Here is a 19,378-nt window from a genome sequence, read left to right as displayed (position 1 = left end):
TTGTTGTGTGTTTAAATATAATTTGATATTTGGAAAACAGACAATCATTTTTTACACAACCCTTTCACATTAACAACAAACAATTTTTTCAATACGCCACATAAATATTTTGAAAGTTTCAAAATCCATCCTATAAAATAATTGGTAAAGTCTACAACGAAATCGTAGAAATCTCGTTGTTTATTCTGTAATGAGCAAAAGATTAATTATGTCTTGATAAATAAAAAACTTGTCAGTAGCAAGATTTCTTCTAAACTAGATGTTACTTTCAAAATAGACCAACAAATTTTAATCACTTTTCGCATTTCAATAAAATAACTGATTTGAAAGAAAAAAAAATTGTAATTCAAAGTTCTCGTGAAAAATTCAAGATTTCCAGGTTTTCAAGGTTCAAAGTTGGGAAGGAGTAGGGGTGCTACCTACATTATTTCAACGATTTTTTCAATTCTGTTTCGCATGGGGTACATTTTTTCTTAAAAATGCAACTTTTCAGGTTAAAAATTTAACTACATACCTTTGGATTGAAAATTAAAATAGTTTGTAAACAATTTTTATTGTTTTGTTAGGTTAGAAATTACTTTTTGAACTAAAAATGTAACTATCCCTTGTTTGGTTGAATTGGTTTTTGTTTAAAATTGAAATATTGATTTCTTGAAATATCAAATATTATATATTTTGTTGAAAATGCATATTTTCGGTTTGAAATTCAACTGCTTGGTTTAATTACTTTCTTAAGAATTAATTTTTTTTGCTTGAAGATTCATAATTATAGTATAAAAATCATCTATTTGATCAAAAATTAAACTGCTTTTTTGTAATTAACATTTTTAGGGTAATTTTTTAAACTAGAAATTTAACTATTTGGTTGAAAATGGAGTTTTTTGTTGAAATTTCATATTTCCGAGTAAAAAATTAAACAGTTTGGTAAAAAATTAAACTATTTTGTAGAAGATTCGTCTTGTTCATTGAATGTTTGTTGTTGTTTTTTTTTTGTGTAGAAAATGTAACTACCCATTCCATTTTTTTTTTTTTGAAAATGTATGCATTTTTGTTGAGAATTCATCTATTATAGTAGAAAATTAATCTTCTTGGTTAAAAATTAATTATTTTTGCATGAAAATTCTTCATCTCGGATATTTTTTTCTTTATTGGATGGAAAATCTTTCTTTGTTGAGGATTAAAGTATTTTTTTGAAAATTCGTATTTTTGGTACAACGTAACTGTTTTTGATTTAAAATAAAAAGCTTTCCTTGGTTAAAGTATTAACTATTAGATTGTTGTGTGAATTCATCTTTTATGGTTGAAGATTCGTAATTCTAATAGAAAATTGATCTCTTTGGTTAAAAATTAAACTACTATTTTTAAATTTCCATTTTTGGGGTAAACATGAATTTTGTTTAAACTGAAAATCTAACTATTTGGTTGAAAATGAACTTTTTGTAACAATTTCATATTTTCGGGTGAAAAATAATAGTAGAATAATAGTTCAATAATAATAGTCTGGCAGAAAATTCAACTATTTTGTAGAAGATTCGTTCGTTTTATTGAAAATTAATTTTGTTAATAACAAATGTAACGGTTCAATTTTTATTTCAAAATTGATCTTTTAGTTGAAAAATTCAACTATTTGGTTCCAAATTGATGCATTTTTTTATTGGCTAAAAAATCTTTCTTTGCTGAGGAGAATGAAAAGCTTTACTTGATTAAAATATTACTTATTCTTATTACACTTAATGAATTCATCTTTTTTGGTCAAAAATTCACATAGTACTTGTTTGAAAGTTCAACTGCTTTGTTAATTCATAAAAAAAGTAAGACTTGGCCAAACAGGATGTACTTCTTCTAAATTTGGTTTTTTAAATCTCATGGGGGGGGGGGGACTGACTGTCCCACTCGCCTCTCTCTCTCTCTCTCTGGATCCGCTCTTGAATATAAACATCACCAAAAGTCATTTTTGGAGCAGTCACGTCATTCAAGATATAGGTTATGTCAAAAATTTCGCGTAATTATTAAACAGCAAACAGTACTTACTTATTTTCAAAAGTCGACAAGAAATTATTATATAGTTGCACAAGATTATCTCCTTTCTGCAAGGCTGGATGTTTCACAAAAGTCTCCAATTTTAGCGTTAGCTGATGCCAAAGTCTGCAAGTCACCGGACCAGGCACATTTTTAAAGTCATTTTTTCTAGAAATTAGTGAACGTATTTTCAAATTTTATTGATAAATTACCTTTTGTTGTAAAGTTCCTCCAACTGTGCCCACTCCGCTGCCTGTTCCTTGTCCGATACATTTTGTTTTTGACTTAAAAAGGTGCCGACGTCTTTTGGTGACACTGTCGCCGCCATTTTTTCAACAATGACCCGAAGAAAAAACTTTTTTAGGTTAGCTGAAGTGTGGTTCATACGATTAACGATGATAAGAAATAATGGCACGCGATTGGTTTACTCCTAGCGGGATTTTCAAATATTTAATTTTAAACTGATTCAAAAATGTCACGTGAAATTTTGTAAGATGGCTGCAATTATGTTTCATTCATATTGCTAGTCCACGTCCACGCCGGTCAGACGACCTCGTCGACCTCATTTGTTCGCTATTAAAAAAAACCCTAAATTTTGTTATTTACATAAAAATTGTAAATTAACGGCGCCAGAAATGATTGGCTAACTCAACAGGTAAACATCGTGGGATCAAAATCAAAATAACTATGGGTACTGTTTATGCGAAGGTAAATATTACTCAAGCAAATACTGTATAACCTCTCCGATCACTTTTGTACTTCTTCGTAAACGTTAACGTAATTTCTAATAATACTTCATAATTAAATATAAAAATAACTCTAACTTATGATAACTTTGTCCGTTTTCCATCTTAAAATTATTTGTTCTTTTTCGCCGCATCACCTTTTTCAATCGCGTTATTTAATTTTAGTGACTGTCGATCTAATTGGAAAACCTAAAAAAAAATTTTTCAAACGGAAAATCTTTTCATATATCGGGAGTTTTCCGTTATCAGTCAAGTCGTTTTTTCTTGATGTCGCTGAATTCATGATCTACAAGAACTGGATGCAAAGTTTCAAACTTTAAACGAAAATATTAAAAAGGCTTTAGTTTGTTCAATAATTCGTTAGTCCATTATTTCCGATACTTTTCCCTTACAATTTTATTGATCTATTTCAAACCCAACATCTTTTGGTGCATTATATGTTTACAAAATAGTGCATAAATTAGAAAAACTTGTTCAATTTTTCAAAGGAAAGGAAAAATTATAATTCCTTTTAAAAATTTGAAAATTCGTTCGAGGAAAATCGCAGGAATAACCCGCAAACCGTAGAGATAATAAATTTTTTTTAAGGAACCCTCAAAATCCCAGAATTTGGGCTCTTCACTGGGAGGCAGAAAACCAAATCTAGGAGATAAGGATGTAAGTTTGATTGCATTACTACTTTGCATAAAGGATCCTGCACAAAACATTTTATTTCAGCATATCTTTAAAGAATCTAATTTTCAAGCAAAAAAGACAAATCTTACACAAAACAGTTGAATTTTCAACCCGAGAATATGGATGTTCACCAAAAAGTTAATTTTTAACCAATCAGTTGAATTTTCAACAAAATATTAAAATTTTCAGTTAAAAAACGATTTTTTGTCAAAAAGAAAACGGATTTTCAAACTAGAAGATTTGCTACCCACAAAGACAAATTTTCAAAAATATATTTACATTTTTAAGCAAATAGTTGAATTTTCAACCAAGAAGATTACTTCTGTACTAAAAAGATGAATTTTCAACAAATTACATAAATTTCCAACTAGTTTCATAAATGGATTTTATTCTAGTTTCTAGCAAAAGTTTAAGTAATGAAATTTCTTCACTAAAAAATATCAATTATTAACCAAAAAAGGGGTACTTGAATTTGCATATAAGAGATTTAATTTGTAATAAAAAACGAATTTTCTAACATAGTGTTGAATTTTGAAGCAAAAATGACGAATTTTCTACAATGTAGTTGAATTTTTAACCCGAGAATACGAATTTTCAACAAAAAAGTTAATGTTCCGCCAAAAAAGTTGAACTTTCAATTAAAGAGTTAAGTTTTTAGTTCCAAAGATTTATTTTTATTAAAAAGAAAACACCTTTTCAACACAGAATATTAATTTTCTACCAAAAAATACATAAATTTTTAACCAAATAGTTGCATTTTTAACCGAGAAGATCACTTTTATACCAAAAGGGCGAATTTTCAACAAATTACATAGATTTTCAAAATAATATAAACAATGAATGTGATGCTAGTTTCTAAAAAAATTTAACTAAATAGTGAGGTGTTTGAATTAAAAAAGATTAATTTTTGAGCAAAAAAATAGGGTAGTTAAATGTTCATTTTCAACAAAAAAGTTAATTTTCAACCAACCAGGTTATATTCAACAAGATAGTTAAATTTGTTGTAAAAAAATTAACTTTTAACTAAAAAAACGAATTTTCAATTAATATTATAAATCTTCAAACAAAAAATTAACTTTTCAGAAAGGATTTCAACCAAATATAGTGATATTTTTTAATTAAATAGATACATTTTTAACGCAAAATTTGATGTTTGATTTTTTTACAAAAAATATTTAAATAAAACATCAAAAATATTCATATTTAACTAACAAAAGCAAACTTTCAACAAAATACATAAATTTTTAACCAAACACTTGAATTTTCTACAAAATTGTTGAATTTTTTTGGCAAAAAATACCAATTTACTTTAAAACAATTGAAGTTTCAACAAAAAAGTTTCTTTTGAACCTGAACAGATTAATTCTTATCTACATAGGTAGTTTCACGTTTGATCAAGGAAAGTACAATTTCTGCCGAAAGAAATTAATTTTTAACCAAAAAATTGTTTAGTCATGAAAAATAAGTTTTTAATTGAATTGTTGAATTTTCAAAAGGAAAAATACAATTTTTCAAGAAAATAGTTACATTTTCAAAAACATACATAAATTTCTAACTAAACAGTTAAATTTCCAACCAAATAATTAAATTTCTTTAGTAAAAAATACCAATTTTCTACAAAACAGACGAACTAGAAAAACTAGAAAAAAATGTCAGTTAAATTGTTAAATTTTCAAGAAAAAACACGATTTTTTAAAGCAAAATAACGGCATTTTCAACAAAATACATAAGCTTTTAACCAAATAGTTAAATTTTCGACCAAATTATTGATTGTTTGAATCGAAAATTGTAATACCAATTTTTTTACAAAACAGACGAATTGTCAACAAAAAATTTGATTTGTTACTGTAACGGATGAACTTTCATCCAGAAAGTTGCATTTTTCACAAAAAAAAATTTAATTTCTACAGTCAGAGATGAATTTTGAACCAAACAAATGTTGAAGTAATAAAAGTTCAAACTCTAAAAGGTGATTTATTAACCGAATCCGAGGCGTGAAATCATTAAATAAAAAAAATAATTTATAGTGAGTAAACAATGAATTAATAATAATAATAATACTTCAAGTTTTACTAAATTTTACTATTTCAAATTGTAACTTGTGCAAGGATAATCGTAAATACGACTATTTGCCGTAATATTGACTAAATAATACAAAAAAAATTCTTTCGAAGTTCAAATTATGCACGTTGAATAGTAAATTTAACCGAATCGCAAACGAAAAATAAAAGTTTTAATTTTTAAATCTGCAAAAACATGAACTCAAATTGAAGGCCTATTTCAATTATATATGACATAAAATAATTGTTCCTATTATTTTTTAAAAGTCGATTTAATTAATTAGATGAACATCAAAATAGTAATCAAATGTAAGATAGATTTAATGTGTGCTCTATTACTCCCTGATGTTTCTTTTAATTGTTTAAAACGCTTCAGGTGTTTATAATAATCGTTGGGTGTTCTGAATGCCTCGGAAGTCGACCGAGTGCCTAAAACTTCTAAACGCCTACAACATAAAAATGTGACTTGTGTTGCAGACTTATTATAATGGAGGATCCAATCTCTCTGCAGAACCTGGAACTCCACAGAAAGCTGTGCGGAACTTGGGCGATATTAAGGTAGGATTCAACATTTTTAATCTTCTTGAAATTATAAAATAGTTTTAAAATAGTATTGATTTTTTTTATTGGTTTCTAATGCAGACACGTGTAGATAAAGTGCACGTGGATGGTCTCGTTCGCACGAAAGACGATGTGGTAAAATCCCAGCTGAAAGAACTTTTTAAAGCTCATAATTTCGACGACCTTATTTTACAAACTTACAATGTTCGAAGAAGGCTCGAATCACTAGGATGTTTCAAAAACATCAACGTGTTCATCGATGCAAGTCAAGGACCTAATTCCACTCCGGAGGGGGTAGAAGTAAGTTTAAGTTACTCAAATTAGAATAATAATGATATAAAATAGAAATTTGCATTGCTAGACTGATAACTAAGGTGCTCTAAAACTGCATTGGATTTTTTTTTCATGCATATCGCTCCCAAATTTGTTTGAATCCACAAAAAATAAATGCCTCTTTTTTTCTTGCAAAAGAAATATATTTTGAGGTTCCACAAGCCGCATGAACTTTACCTGGTATTTCCCATAAGAAAAAAAGACGTATTTGTAAATTTGATTTAGAATCGTCAATATTATTTGAATCAAGTTGAAACTCAACATTTCTCTTCACAATTAGCTATAGAGCAATTCCATGTCAAATCTGAAGAATTTCATCTATTGTTTGTAATATTTAAGATAATTCTAGTATCTGTGCTCTTAGGTGTTGAAAGAAAAACTCAAAAATATTTTTTTTTGTGTAATTCAAAAAATTTAGGAGATATTCAAAATTGAATTGAGTTTTGGTCTCTTTTTTTTAAGTTTCATAACTTTGACGATTTTACTGATATTTAGATATATTTTGCTCTAAAACGTTTTAATTATTTCCTTAAAACTTGAATAATTTTTTCTCGAAAATTAAGTTTTTGAATTCGAAAAAAATGTTTTTAAAAACTACGTGTTATTATGAATTATTAAAAAATATATATCTAAATATCATTAAAATCACCAAAGTTATGAAAGTGAAAAAAAGTCTTCAGACAATCGATTTTGGAATTTTCATGAAAATTGATAACAATAATTTAAATTCTTCAGGTTTGACATGGAATCGCTTATGGAATACAAATTAAATTAAATTTATATAAATATATAAATTATAAAATAATATATTTAAAAAATATTTTTATTCATTTATGCATTATTAATTATTTTTATATTATTATGTTTGTATGTGTTAATTATATTTCATTATTATTTTATTAATAAAAAATGATAAAATATGTGCATATATTATAAATATATTATACAGATATTTAAAAAATTAAATAAGCTTTTTAAATATCACCCTCAAAACTCTGTTTTATAGCGTTCAAGAAATCTTACTAATAAAAAATTGGGTTTTGTGAGTTTTTGGCGCTAATTATGATTTTTTTGCCACTTTTTTTTAAATTATTGCTTGTCCATTAAATGATAATTCTTTCTACAGATAAATAACACAGGCCTACAAAAAGAAAAAAGTATCCTGAGCAGGTCACCAGACAGGTGCTTTCTTATGTATTTTTCGTCGCTCAATCCGAATCTGAAGTCAGATTGGGGGGTTTCCTAGTTACTTATCGAGAAAAATGCAAAAACATGGTTTTTTATGGTTTATAATTTAAAAAATGGTTAAGAAAATAAAATATCCCGTACATTTTTCCAGGCAGGTGTATTCTTATATATGTTTCGTCGCTGAATCCGAATACGAAGTCAGATTGGGGGTACGGAATATTTTATTAGCTTTATATTTTTTTATTATAAGCTATAAAAAACCATGTTTTTTGCATTTTTTTCGAAAATTAACTGAGAAACCCCCCAATCTGACTTCGGATTCGAATTCAGCGACGAAAAATACATAAGAATACACCTGTCTGGTGATCTGCTCAGGATACTTTTTTCTTTTTGTGGGCCTGTGTAATTGTTTAAACCATTTATTAGTATGCATAACTATATTCTTTCAAAATAATGCAAAAAAGTTACAGTTTTTTCTAAAATTTTTCATTGGTTCACTTTTTAAATAGAATGAGGTAGTAATTAATTTAAGTTAACAAACATTATTTTAAATTTATTATTATTTTGACTAATTTTTTCACTCAGATTACGGGAATAATTAATGCAATTTAGAAAATATAATTGTTTAAACAAATTATTATTGTTTATAACTACCTTATCTTTTTCTCCTATTTGGCTTTTTAGTTATAAGCAAATAACAAGTAAACATTAGAGAGTATAATATTTAAACAATCTCTTCCTTTTTTGTGAATATATTTTTCTAAAATAAAACAGATTTTAAAAATAATCTTCAAGGTTTCTGTATGGATCGGATTAAATGTAAATTTTCCTTCAAGGTGTTACTGAGAGTCTTTTTTGATTAAATAATATTAAGCATAATATTTATTATTTTTTCCTAGCTAAAAATTCAAAGAAAAGCTGATAATTGCAGATAAACTTGCAACTTTCTAGCGTTATTCAAAGAGAAGATAGCTATAAATAGTAAAAAATTATTTAAACAATAATTTTTGACAACTTGCATTAATTATTGTCTTATTCCGTAAAAAGTGGACAAAAAGTTTAAAATTTTAGAAAAAAGCTGCATTTATCTTGCATTACTATAGGAGCATATAGTTGTAAATAAGAATAATTTGTTTAAACCATTATGTTTGTAAATTTAATTGATTATTGTTGCTTTATAACTAAAAAGTTGAAAATTTCGTAAAAAATCTTATTATCAATAAAAAGTAATATTTTATGTGTTAAACACAATTTGTATTAAAAAACTTTTAAAAAATCATAATTATTGCCAGTAACTCGAAGAACTCAATTTTTGGACTAATGGGTGACATTTTAAAAGTAATTATTCATTTGTATTTTATTATGAATTATGGCTAATTATGAAGATAAATATTGACTTTCAACTCGATTCACTAAATATTGACGAAAAAAAATTTCGGCCATCTTACGGATCTATAGAGTGGTAAAAAAATACGACTTTTGATTTTTCACGAACGACCCCCCTCCTCAATTTCTTTGTTTTGCGCAGTCATAAATTTTCGATTTTTTTTATTTGTTCAACACTAGCCCGTGTCCCGGGCGTATGAAATTAATATTTGGTATTAACTGAAAAAGGGTTTTGTAAAACAATACAATAATTTAGCAATAACTTTTAATTTAGCCTTTCTCCAACCCCCTTATATTGTGCCCGGAAAATGCCTAAAAATAGGTTCACCTATTTTAAACAATTTAACAATTAATTTAGGCAATTAAAATTGATTTAAACCATTTTTTACAGTAAATCATGAAAAGTTAGTATTTTTTATGGGTGATAAATGTAAAAAATAATATTTTTTGCTCAATATGTTTTGCAATTGTTTCAACAATGTTTATTGCCATCATTTTTTTTCACCAAATCATAAAAAGTCAGTATTGCCTGGAACCAACGACAGAATTTTTTTATTTCAGATATTCGGAAATTATTTAAACAGTTTTTCCCCTTGAAAATCGTAAAAAGTTACTTTTTTCTGGAACGAATGAAGCATTTAATCAATGTTAAGAGTGATATTTTTTGTTAAATACAATTTGCAGTTCTTTAAACAATTAAAATCACTTGTTCCTTTTTACAGGAAAACTGGAGAAAGTTCTTTTTTTTTTGTTAAGTCTTACACTATGTCGCATGCTAATCAGTATCTTATCTCAACGAAAGAAATTAAAAAAAATTGATTTTTCTCTACCTTTCCTATGAAAAGACGCGAGTAAATGATTATTAGTCGTTTAAATAATTTCAGATCATCTTCAACAAAAAAATCACTCCTAATACTTATTAGCTGCGTCATTAATTCCAGAAAATAGTGTCTTTTGAAGATTTATTGGGTACAATGATTTAAACAAATTAACATTGTTTAAATAATTGCAAATTTTCTTTCAGAAAGAATACAACTTTATGCATTTATTAACTTCGTTAATAATTTTATAAAGTAGTAACTTCTCAAGATTTACTGAAGGAAATATTTTTAAATAAGTGAAAATTATCGAAATAATTGCCAAATAACATTAAAAAATATATTACTTTCCACATTCTTTAATTATGTAATTATTTCCAGAAAATAATAACTTTCACGAATTGCAGGGAAACAATTGTTTAAATAAATTAAATTTGCTTAAATAATTACCAAATATGTTAAATATAAATATTACGTTTGTCATTTATTAACTGTATCGTCTATTCCGAAAAATAATAACTTTTTACGATTTGCAAGTGGGGGAAATGGTTTATTAATTGCAAACCGTATTATGAGCATTAATTAACTGCATTATGAACATCAGAATATCATAAATTTTATAGAATTACAGAGAAAAAATTGTTTAAACAAATAAAAATTCTTGAAATACTTGGGTAAATATCATTTAAAAAATATTTGTTCTCAAAATTTGTTGACTGCTTAATTAATTCTGGAAAATAATAACTTCTCATGATATACAGGAGAAAAAACTGTTTAAAGAAATTAAATTTTTTTAAATAATTGCCAAATATCGTTCAAAAGGTATATTATTCTCAACATTCATTAATTGTGTCATTATTTACAAAGAACAATAACTTTTCACTATTTACAGAGGTAAAAAGTGTTTAAACAAGTAAACATTTTTTAAATAATAACCAAATATGTTAAAAAGAAATATTGCTCTTCACATTCATCGACTTTATTATCTCTCCTGAAAATTAATAACTTTTCACGATTTTGCATGAATTTTACATAAAACTGTTATTTTGTAATTTTTTCGTTCATTTTCCGGGCACAATACAAGAGATTTGGGGCGTCAAAATCAGAAATTATTGCGTGGAAATTATTCTTTGAGCATTCCTTATTCCTTTCTAGTGTTTGAAAACCGAGCTTTACCCTTTTGAAACCTCGTGTTAATTTTACCGATTAAAAAAAAGATAGACATTCTTTTTCTAGAAAACGAAAAAATTCGGACGGGGGGTTGATCGCCAAAAATCAAAAATCGCATTTTTACAGGTATAAATTTGGACCCTAAACCAAAAAATAAAAAAAAATAAAATCCACAGGTTACATTTACTGTTCGTGAGCTCAGGAGAATAAGAGGTTCTATAAACACAGCAGTTGGGAATAACGAAGGTTCTGTCACGCTTTCCACAGAAGCGCCTAATATTTTTGGAAGAGGGGAACGCTTAACTGCAGAGTACTCCTACGGAACAAAAAACTCCAACCATATTAACATTTCGGCGATAAAGCCTTTCTTTGACAGCAGACATCAAAAAGTGTAGGTATTGGAAAATTGGGTTTGAATTGAGATTATAATCCTGGCTTGCATAAGCTGTGGAGCTTTTTTTCTAGAGGGGGGCAGGGCTTTCGACTTATAATATTGAATGGTACAATTTGGGCATAATATAGCAATATCATACCATGTAAAAATTGAATATAAATAATATATAAACAATAAATAATAAATACAGGTATCAAATTCATATGGACAAAGATTTGATAAATATTGCAATAAGTTTTCAAATATTTTAAATATATAGAAATATTTCACAAAGATTTATATTATTTCACAAAAAATTTCAGACAGATTTCAAAGATTGAACAAAGATTTCAATTGTTTCATAATTTAACAACGATTTTTTATATTTCTTAAAGATTTTTAGAGAATTCGCAAAGATTTTACGAAAGATTTCACAAAGAGTTATATGATTTCCCAAAGATTTCGAATATTTCGCAAAGATTTTTAGATAATTTGCAAAGATTTTACAAAGATATCATAAAGATTGTAATCATTTCCCAAATACTTTAAAGATTTTATAATGCTTTAAATATTTTGCAAAGTTTTTGGATAGATTTCAAATATTTCATAAAGACTTCTATTATTTCACAAATATTTCAGATATATTTTAAAGATTGAACAAAGATTTCAAATATTTCACTATGATTTCACAAAGATTTAACAATAGTTTCACATATTTCACAAAGATTTTTAGAGAATTCGAAAAGATCTTACAAAGATTTTAATGGTTTCGCAAAGAGTTCAGATGGATTTCAAGGATTTCCCAAAGACTTATATTACTTCACATAAATTTCAGACAGATTTCAAAGACTGAATAAAGATTTCAATTGTTTCCTAATGATTTCACAAAGATTGTCGTAATTTCCCAAATATTTCAAAGATTTCACAATGATTTTTAATATTTCGCAAAGATTTCAGCTAGATTTAAAAGATTTCACAAAGACTTATATTATTTCACAAAGATTTCAGATAGATTTCAAAGATTAAACGAAGATTTCAATGGTTACCTAAAGATTTCACAAAGACTTCAAATATTTCTCAACGATTTTTAGAGAATTCGCGAAGATTTTACAAATGTCACAAAGATTTCAAAGATTTCACAAATAATTCTATTATTCCATTAAGATTTCAGATAGATTTCAAAGATTTTATAATGACTTATATTATTTCGCAAAAATTGCAGACAGATTTCAAAGATTGAACAATGATTTCAATTGTTTCCTAATGATTTCACAAAGATTTCAAATATATTTCAAAGTTTTTTAGAGAATTCGCAAGGACTTTTCAAAGATTTCACAAAGATTGTTGTAATTCTTCAAATATTTCAAAGATTTTACAATGATTTAAAATATTTCTCAAATTTTTTTAGAGAATTCACAATGATTTAAAGAATGTCACAAAGATTTAAAATATTTCACAAGGACTTTTATTATTTCACAAAGATTTCAGATAGATTTAAAAGATTAAACAAAGATTTTAATGGTCTCCTACTGATTTCACAAATATTTCAAATATTTCTCAAAGATTTTTGGAGAATTTGCAAAGGTTTTACCAATGTCACAAAGATTTCACAAATACTTCTATTATTGCATTGAACTTTCAGATAGATTTCAAAGATTTCTTAAACATTTCAATGATTTCCCAAACATTTCACCATTATTTCGTATGTTTCGCAAAGATTTTTATAGAACTCGAAAAGATTTTACAAAGATTTCACAACGATTTTAATGGTTTCGCAAAGTGTTCAGATAAATTTCCAATATTTCACAAAGACTTCTATTATTTCACAGAGATTTCAGATAGATTTCAAAGATTAAACAAAGATTTTAATGGTCTCCTAATGATTTCACAAATATTTCAAATATTTCTCAAAGATTTTTAGAGAATTCGCAAAGATTTTACAAAGATTTCACAAATATTTCTATGATTTCCCAAAGATTTTGAGGGAATTTGTAAAGATTTTACAACGGTTTCACAAAGATTGTTGTAATTTCCCAAATATTTCAAAGATTTTACAATGATTTTTAATATTTCGCAAAGATTTCAGATAGATTAAAAATATTTCACAAAGATTTAAGATCGATTTCAAAGATTTCACAAAGACTTCTATTATTTCACAAAGATTTCAGATAAATTTCAAAGATTAAACAAAGACTTCAATGGATTCCTAATGATTCCACAAAGATTTCAAAGATTTCTCAAAGATTTTTAGAGAATTCGCAAAGATTTCACAAATGTCACAAAGATTTCACAAATAATTCTATTATTACATTAAGATTTCAGATAGGTTTAATAAATTTCGCAAACATTTCAATGATTTCCCAAAGATTTCACAATGAATTCATATATTTCGCAAAGATTTTTAGAGAATTCGAAAAGATTTTACAAAAATTTTAATGATTTCGTAAAGAGTTCAGATAGACTTCAAATATTTCACAAAGACTTCTATTATTTCACAAAAATTTCAGAGAAACTTCAAAGATTAAACAAAGATTTCAAAGATTTCTCAAAGATTTTTAGAGAATTCGCAAAGATTTCACAAATGTCACAAAGATTTCACAAATACTTCTATTATTACATTAAGAGTTCAGATAGACTTCAAATATTTCACAAAGACTTCTATTATTGCACAAAGATGTCAGATAAATTTAAAAGATTAAACAAAGATTTCGGATATTTTTAAAAGGCTTTATAAGGACTTGACTCATTTCTCGAATATTTCAGAAAGATTTAAATAATTTAACTAATATTACCAATTATTTAAAATATTTTACAAAGCTTTGACAAAAATGCAATGATTTTCCCGAAGATTTCATAAAGATTTCACAAAAATTAAAAATATTTTGCCAAGATTTCGGATAGATTTAAAAGATTTCACAAATGCTTCTATGATTTTGGAAAGACTTCTATTATTTCACCAAGATTTCAAATAGATTTAGGAAATTGAAGAAATATTTCAAATATTTTGCAAAGTTTTCAGATGAATTTCAAATATTGCAAAAAGATTTGAATGATTTCACAAATATTACCAAATATTTCAAATATTTCGCAAAGATTTCACAACGAGCTGGCAAAGGTTCCAATGATATCTCAAAGATTTTACAAAGATTTCAAATATAGCAAAGATTTCGGATTTCCAGTTCCAGCGATTCGATTAATTTAATCATTCGATTTCAGAGGGGGGAAGTCAATACTTTGCCCCTCCTTGGTCATTTTAGCAAGATATTTTTGTTTGTTTATTCGAATTTGGTTATTTTTTTTTTTTTTGCTTTCAGTCTAACGACAAGTATATTCCGAACTTCGAGCGACTTTCCGTGGTCTGGATATAAATTAAGCAACAAAGGGTTCCTGGTAAACTTGGCAGTGAATCAGGGAAAGCGTAGCAAGATAATGCACAATTTCCAATATGAAGCGGACATCAGAAATGTAACTGCCTCGAAGCAAGCAGCTTTTCAGGTTCGCGAGCAATGCGGCCCGACTTTGAAGTCAGCTATGAGGCACATCTTTTCAATTGACAAGAGGGATGCTACGTTATTTCCTTCCAAGGGTTCACTGATTGAAATAACGACGGAACTTGCTGGCCTCGGAGGAAATATTGGATTCTTAAAGAACGAATTGAATCTACAAACCAATTGGACTGTATTTGATGACCTCGTACGTTAAGTATAACTAAATAGTAATTAAAAGGTGGCGATACGACCGGGCAAAACCAGGAATTTACTTCTGATCACAGTAAAATTCAAGTTTTCATCATTTGAATAATTTTAATCAATTTATAAAAGTGATTTCTACTTTATCTACAGCCACAGATTTTTCAGATTATTTCAGTTTAATCCGATTAAATCATAATTTATTAATTAATTATTATTAATTTTGTAAGTTAAACTAGTTTGTTGAAAATTTATGTACTTTGTGAAATATTCACCTTTTTTGTAAAAGTTTAATTTTTATGTTTGAAAATTCATCTTTTTGGTATAAAAAATATCATTTCAGTTGAAGATTCATCATTTAAGTTAAAATTTCATTTGGTTAAAAAGTTATATTTGTTAGTTGAAAATTCGTCTTGTTTGTAGAAATGATTCTTCTTGGTGGAAAATTAATGTTTTTGGTCAAAAATTCAATTATTCTAGTTAGAAATTCAGAATTTAAGTTGAAAATTTATCTCTCTGGTTTCAAATTCAACTATTCCAATTAAATGTTTACAATTTTATTGGAAAATTCATGACTTTGTTTGAAAATCTAACTATTTCTTTGAAACTTAGTTTTTTTGTCGAAAGTAATTTTTTAAACTGATTATTTAACTTATCCCATATAAAAATTCCATAGTTGTAGTTGAAAATTTATCTATTTGGTTAAACTTTAATTTTTTAACTAAAAATTTCATTATTAACTGTTGGCTAAAAGTTGATCTTTTTTAGTAAAAAATAATTGTTTATTTAAAAATTCAACTATTTCAGTTATAGATTCATTGTTTTAGTTAAAAACTTATATTTTGACATATATTTTGTTAAAAAGATGTTACACTGTTAAACATTTTTTATTTTATTTGAAAATTTATCACTTTGGATGAAAATTTAACTATTTTGTTGAAAATCCGTTTTTTATTGTTTAAAATTAATTTTTTCAGCTGAGAATTTAACTAATTCATTTTTGATTTGAAAAAAATCTTTTCTAGTTTAAAATTCAACACTTTGGATAAAAATTGGTCTTTTACAATTCAAAATTCATGTATTTTTCGTATATTTTTCTTTGAATGTTAATCTTCTTTTTAAAATTTTTTCTTTTCGGTCAAAATTCAAGTATTCCAGTTATATATTTATCATTTTAGTTGAAAATTCATTTTACGTTGAAAATATAATAATTTGGTTGAAAGTTATACTCTTTCGTCAAAAATTAATTTTTTTGGTTAAAGTTTCATCGTTTTGATTAAAAATTCATTTCTTTGTTTGAAATTTGTTGTTTTGATTGAAAACGTTTTTTTTAAATTAAAATGTTGATAATTAATCTTTTTGTCAAAAGTTCAATTATTCTAGTTAAAGATTCAGAATTTCAGTAAAAAATTCATCTTGCTGGTTTAAAATTCAGCTAATCCAGTTAAATATTTACAATTTTATTTGAATATTCATCTGTTTAGTCAAACATTCATTTTTTAACTTAAAATATAATTATTTAAATTTTGGTTGACAATTATTCTTTCTTAGTAAAAATTATTTTTTTGTTTAAAAATTCAACTATTTCAGTTAAAGATTAATTGTTTTAGTTGAAAACTCTTATGTTTGGTTTAAAATAAATTTTTTAAGTAGAAATGTTACTATTCCATTTTCAGTGTAAATTTATTATCTTTTTAGTTCAAAATTCAACTTCAGGAATTTCGTAGGGTTTCGAACATTTTTAAATATTTCGAGGTATTTCCAAATATTTTAAATAATTTAAAAGACTTTGTGATACTTTAGATTTTAGAAGCAAGGAATTTTCAATTGATTTCAATAATTCGAAGATGTTTCAAAGAAATTTTAAGATATTAGCTAATTTTCAAAAATTATAAGGGATTTTCAAGAGTTTGAAAAAGCTGAAACAGATTTCAAAAGATTGTACAGGATTAAAAATATCTTTGGATATTTAAAACAAATTCAAAGTAATTTTCAAGACCTTTAAAAAAGTCCAAAGGATTTCAAACTTTTAAAAGGACTTGAAATACTTTAGAGTATTTGAAAAGATTCCAGGGAATTTACTAGAATTTCAGAAGAGATAGAACGATTTTGTAGACTCTATTTGGTTTTATGATATTTTACAAATATTCCAAGGGATTTTATTTCACTGTATATTGTTTTAATGAGTTTTAACCATTTATTTACAAGAATTCATAGATTTTGTACAAAACCAAGTATTTTCAAGTTTCAATAATTTGAGGGAATTTCAATTTTTTCAAGATTTTAGGTTAATTTTAAAAATTGAAAGGAATTATCGAAAGCTTTAAAAAATTCCAAAAGCTTTCAAAAGATTTTACGGGATTTAAAATATCTTAGGGTATTTATAAAAGAAATCAATTATTTAAAGTGATTCTGAAGGATATACAAGAATTCAGAATATTTTAAAAATTTCAAGAGATTTCATAAGATTTCAAGGATTTTAGATATATTTTAGGGTATTTGAGAAGATTCCAGGGAAATGTTATTGATTTCAGTAACTTAATGAGATGTGAAAGGATTTCCAATATTTTAGGGTATTTTAAACGATTTGAAGGCATTTTCAGTGCTTTAAAATGTTTCAAGGAATTTTGAAAAGATTTAAAAAGGTATGCAAAATTTTACTGAATTTAAAAAGATACCATGGTATTTTTTATTGATTCCAATAAATAATATTTTAGGGCATTTAAAAAATGTTTAAGGCATTTTCATGAGATTTAAAAAATTGTAATGCAATTGGGGAAAATTTCGGAAGATATAGAATGATTTTAAGGGGACCTGTAAGGTTTTATGTTATTTTAAAAAATTCCAAAGGTTTTTTTTATCATATTTTCAAAGATCTTGAATTGTTTTCAGTTTACCATAAATTTTTGACAACTTCATTGAATTCTTCTCATTTCCCTTAAGTTCCTTTAAATTCACTACAATTTTACTGAAATTAGTGGAATTTTTTTCGTTTCTATAATACCTTTCGAGTTTAAATTGAATTGTTTTAAGTCACTTTTAGCCTTTTTACAGTTAAAGTTGGTGATTTTTTCACTTTTTTCAAGTAAATTAGGCTGTTGCAGCCCTGCGAATAATAAATTATAAATTAAAAAATTTTAAATGGTTTTATTCCATTTATCAAAGATTCTATAATGAAAATGCTACACGATATAAATGTTGGTCCTTATATATTAATGGACAGCGAAAAAATAAAAATTAGTAATTTTGTAAATTAAGTTTTTCAGCCACCCTATACTTAGTAATATGTAATACTTTTGTAATTTGCAGACATTCCAGCTGGGATTCCAGTCCGGATTTTTACGAGGAATCAGCAACGACCTTAAAATAAATATCGTGGATCAATTCTTCCTCGGAGGGCCCTTGAGTCTCAGAGGTTTTGAGATGCGGGGCCTCGGACCTCGAAGCGATGGCAGTTCTTTGGGTGGTGATATTTTCTGGGCTGCAGCATTGCATTTATATACGCCACTTCCATTCCGACCAAGTTTTGCTGCCTTTATCAAGCTTCATGGTTTCATTAATGCGGGCAATTTGAATAACTTGTCAGATATGAAGACTGGTGAGTTCATAGGAAATTCAAAAGCAGTATTTGAAAGATTTAACTATAAAAATATTTCAATTTAATGAAATTTCAGGGTTGCTATAGGTCAGGGAATGTCGGGGAATATAAGTGAAAACCTGAAATAGTGGAGAATTTTTGATAAACTGAAGTTGAAGTTTAAGGGTTATCCATAAATTACCTATAGCGTTTTTCTCAAAACTTCAACTCCCTGTATGTAGAATTTTATTTGGAACCTCATAAAAAATCTTACTAAGATTTTATAAACTCAGGAAATCAGCATAAATATAAATTCTGTTAATTAAATAAAGGGGGAACTTAAATTAAATTAGATTTAGAAAATAAATTATATTAATATCAAGTCTTACAAACGTATGATTTTATATTTTATTATTTTATTTATGTTTTTTTTGTAAGAATTCATGTTGTAGTTACAGGTTTTATTATTTTGTTGAAAGTTTATCAATTTTTTAAAAAAGTCATTATTTTTGGTGAAAAGTTCAACTCTATTTGAAAATTAACTTTCTTCATTTAAAATTAAACTTTTTTTCTGAAAATGGTTTCTTTCCGTTTATAAATTCATTTCTCATCGTAGACATTCTATAATTTTTGGTTTAATACAACTGTTTGGTTAAAAATAAATCTGGGTTGAAAATTTTAATACGAGGGTAGTTCAATAAGTCCTTAGAATGAAGTATAAAAACAGTTTTTTTTGGGTAAATTTTTTTTTATTTTTCAACATAATCTCCTTGGAGCTCTATA

At 26.2% G+C, this 19,378-nt stretch overlaps 2 protein-coding genes across 3 annotated transcripts in view; one reads left to right on the top strand and one right to left on the bottom strand.

Annotated features, from left to right (window-relative positions):
* LOC117176092 (26S proteasome non-ATPase regulatory subunit 13) overlaps positions 1 to 2,375 on the bottom strand; it is an 8,212-nt gene extending 5,837 nt beyond the window's left edge. Inside the window, exons 1-2 of the mRNA XM_033366116.1 lie at positions 2,232 to 2,375; positions 2,032 to 2,145 (exon numbers count right to left, since the gene is read on the bottom strand). Coding sequence (XP_033222007.1) covers positions 2,032 to 2,145; positions 2,232 to 2,347 — 230 coding nt within the window. The 5' untranslated portion in view covers positions 2,348 to 2,375. The remainder of the gene's footprint in view (positions 1 to 2,031; positions 2,146 to 2,231) is intronic.
* A 174-nt stretch (positions 2,376 to 2,549) lies between these two features.
* LOC117176091 (sorting and assembly machinery component 50 homolog) overlaps positions 2,550 to 19,378 on the top strand; it is a 19,344-nt gene continuing 2,515 nt past the window's right edge. Inside the window, exons 1-7 of one of the 2 annotated variants that reach the window (XM_033366114.1) lie at positions 2,550 to 2,727; positions 3,354 to 3,422; positions 5,978 to 6,058; positions 6,143 to 6,361; positions 11,133 to 11,347; positions 14,644 to 15,022; positions 18,328 to 18,616. In XM_033366114.1, coding sequence (XP_033222005.1) covers positions 2,707 to 2,727; positions 3,354 to 3,422; positions 5,978 to 6,058; positions 6,143 to 6,361; positions 11,133 to 11,347; positions 14,644 to 15,022; positions 18,328 to 18,616 — 1,273 coding nt within the window. In that variant the 5' untranslated portion in view covers positions 2,550 to 2,706. The remainder of the gene's footprint in view (positions 2,728 to 3,353; positions 3,423 to 5,977; positions 6,059 to 6,142; positions 6,362 to 11,132; positions 11,348 to 14,643; positions 15,023 to 18,327; positions 18,617 to 19,378) is intronic. The other variant, XM_033366115.1, reaches the window with a different exon arrangement.

The sequence above is a fragment of the Belonocnema kinseyi genome, chromosome 7 (genome assembly GCF_010883055.1).
Source record: "Belonocnema kinseyi isolate 2016_QV_RU_SX_M_011 chromosome 7, B_treatae_v1, whole genome shotgun sequence".
Classification (NCBI taxonomy): domain Eukaryota; kingdom Metazoa; phylum Arthropoda; class Insecta; order Hymenoptera; family Cynipidae; genus Belonocnema; species Belonocnema kinseyi.
This window is presented reverse-complemented; position numbering and strand designations above follow the sequence as displayed.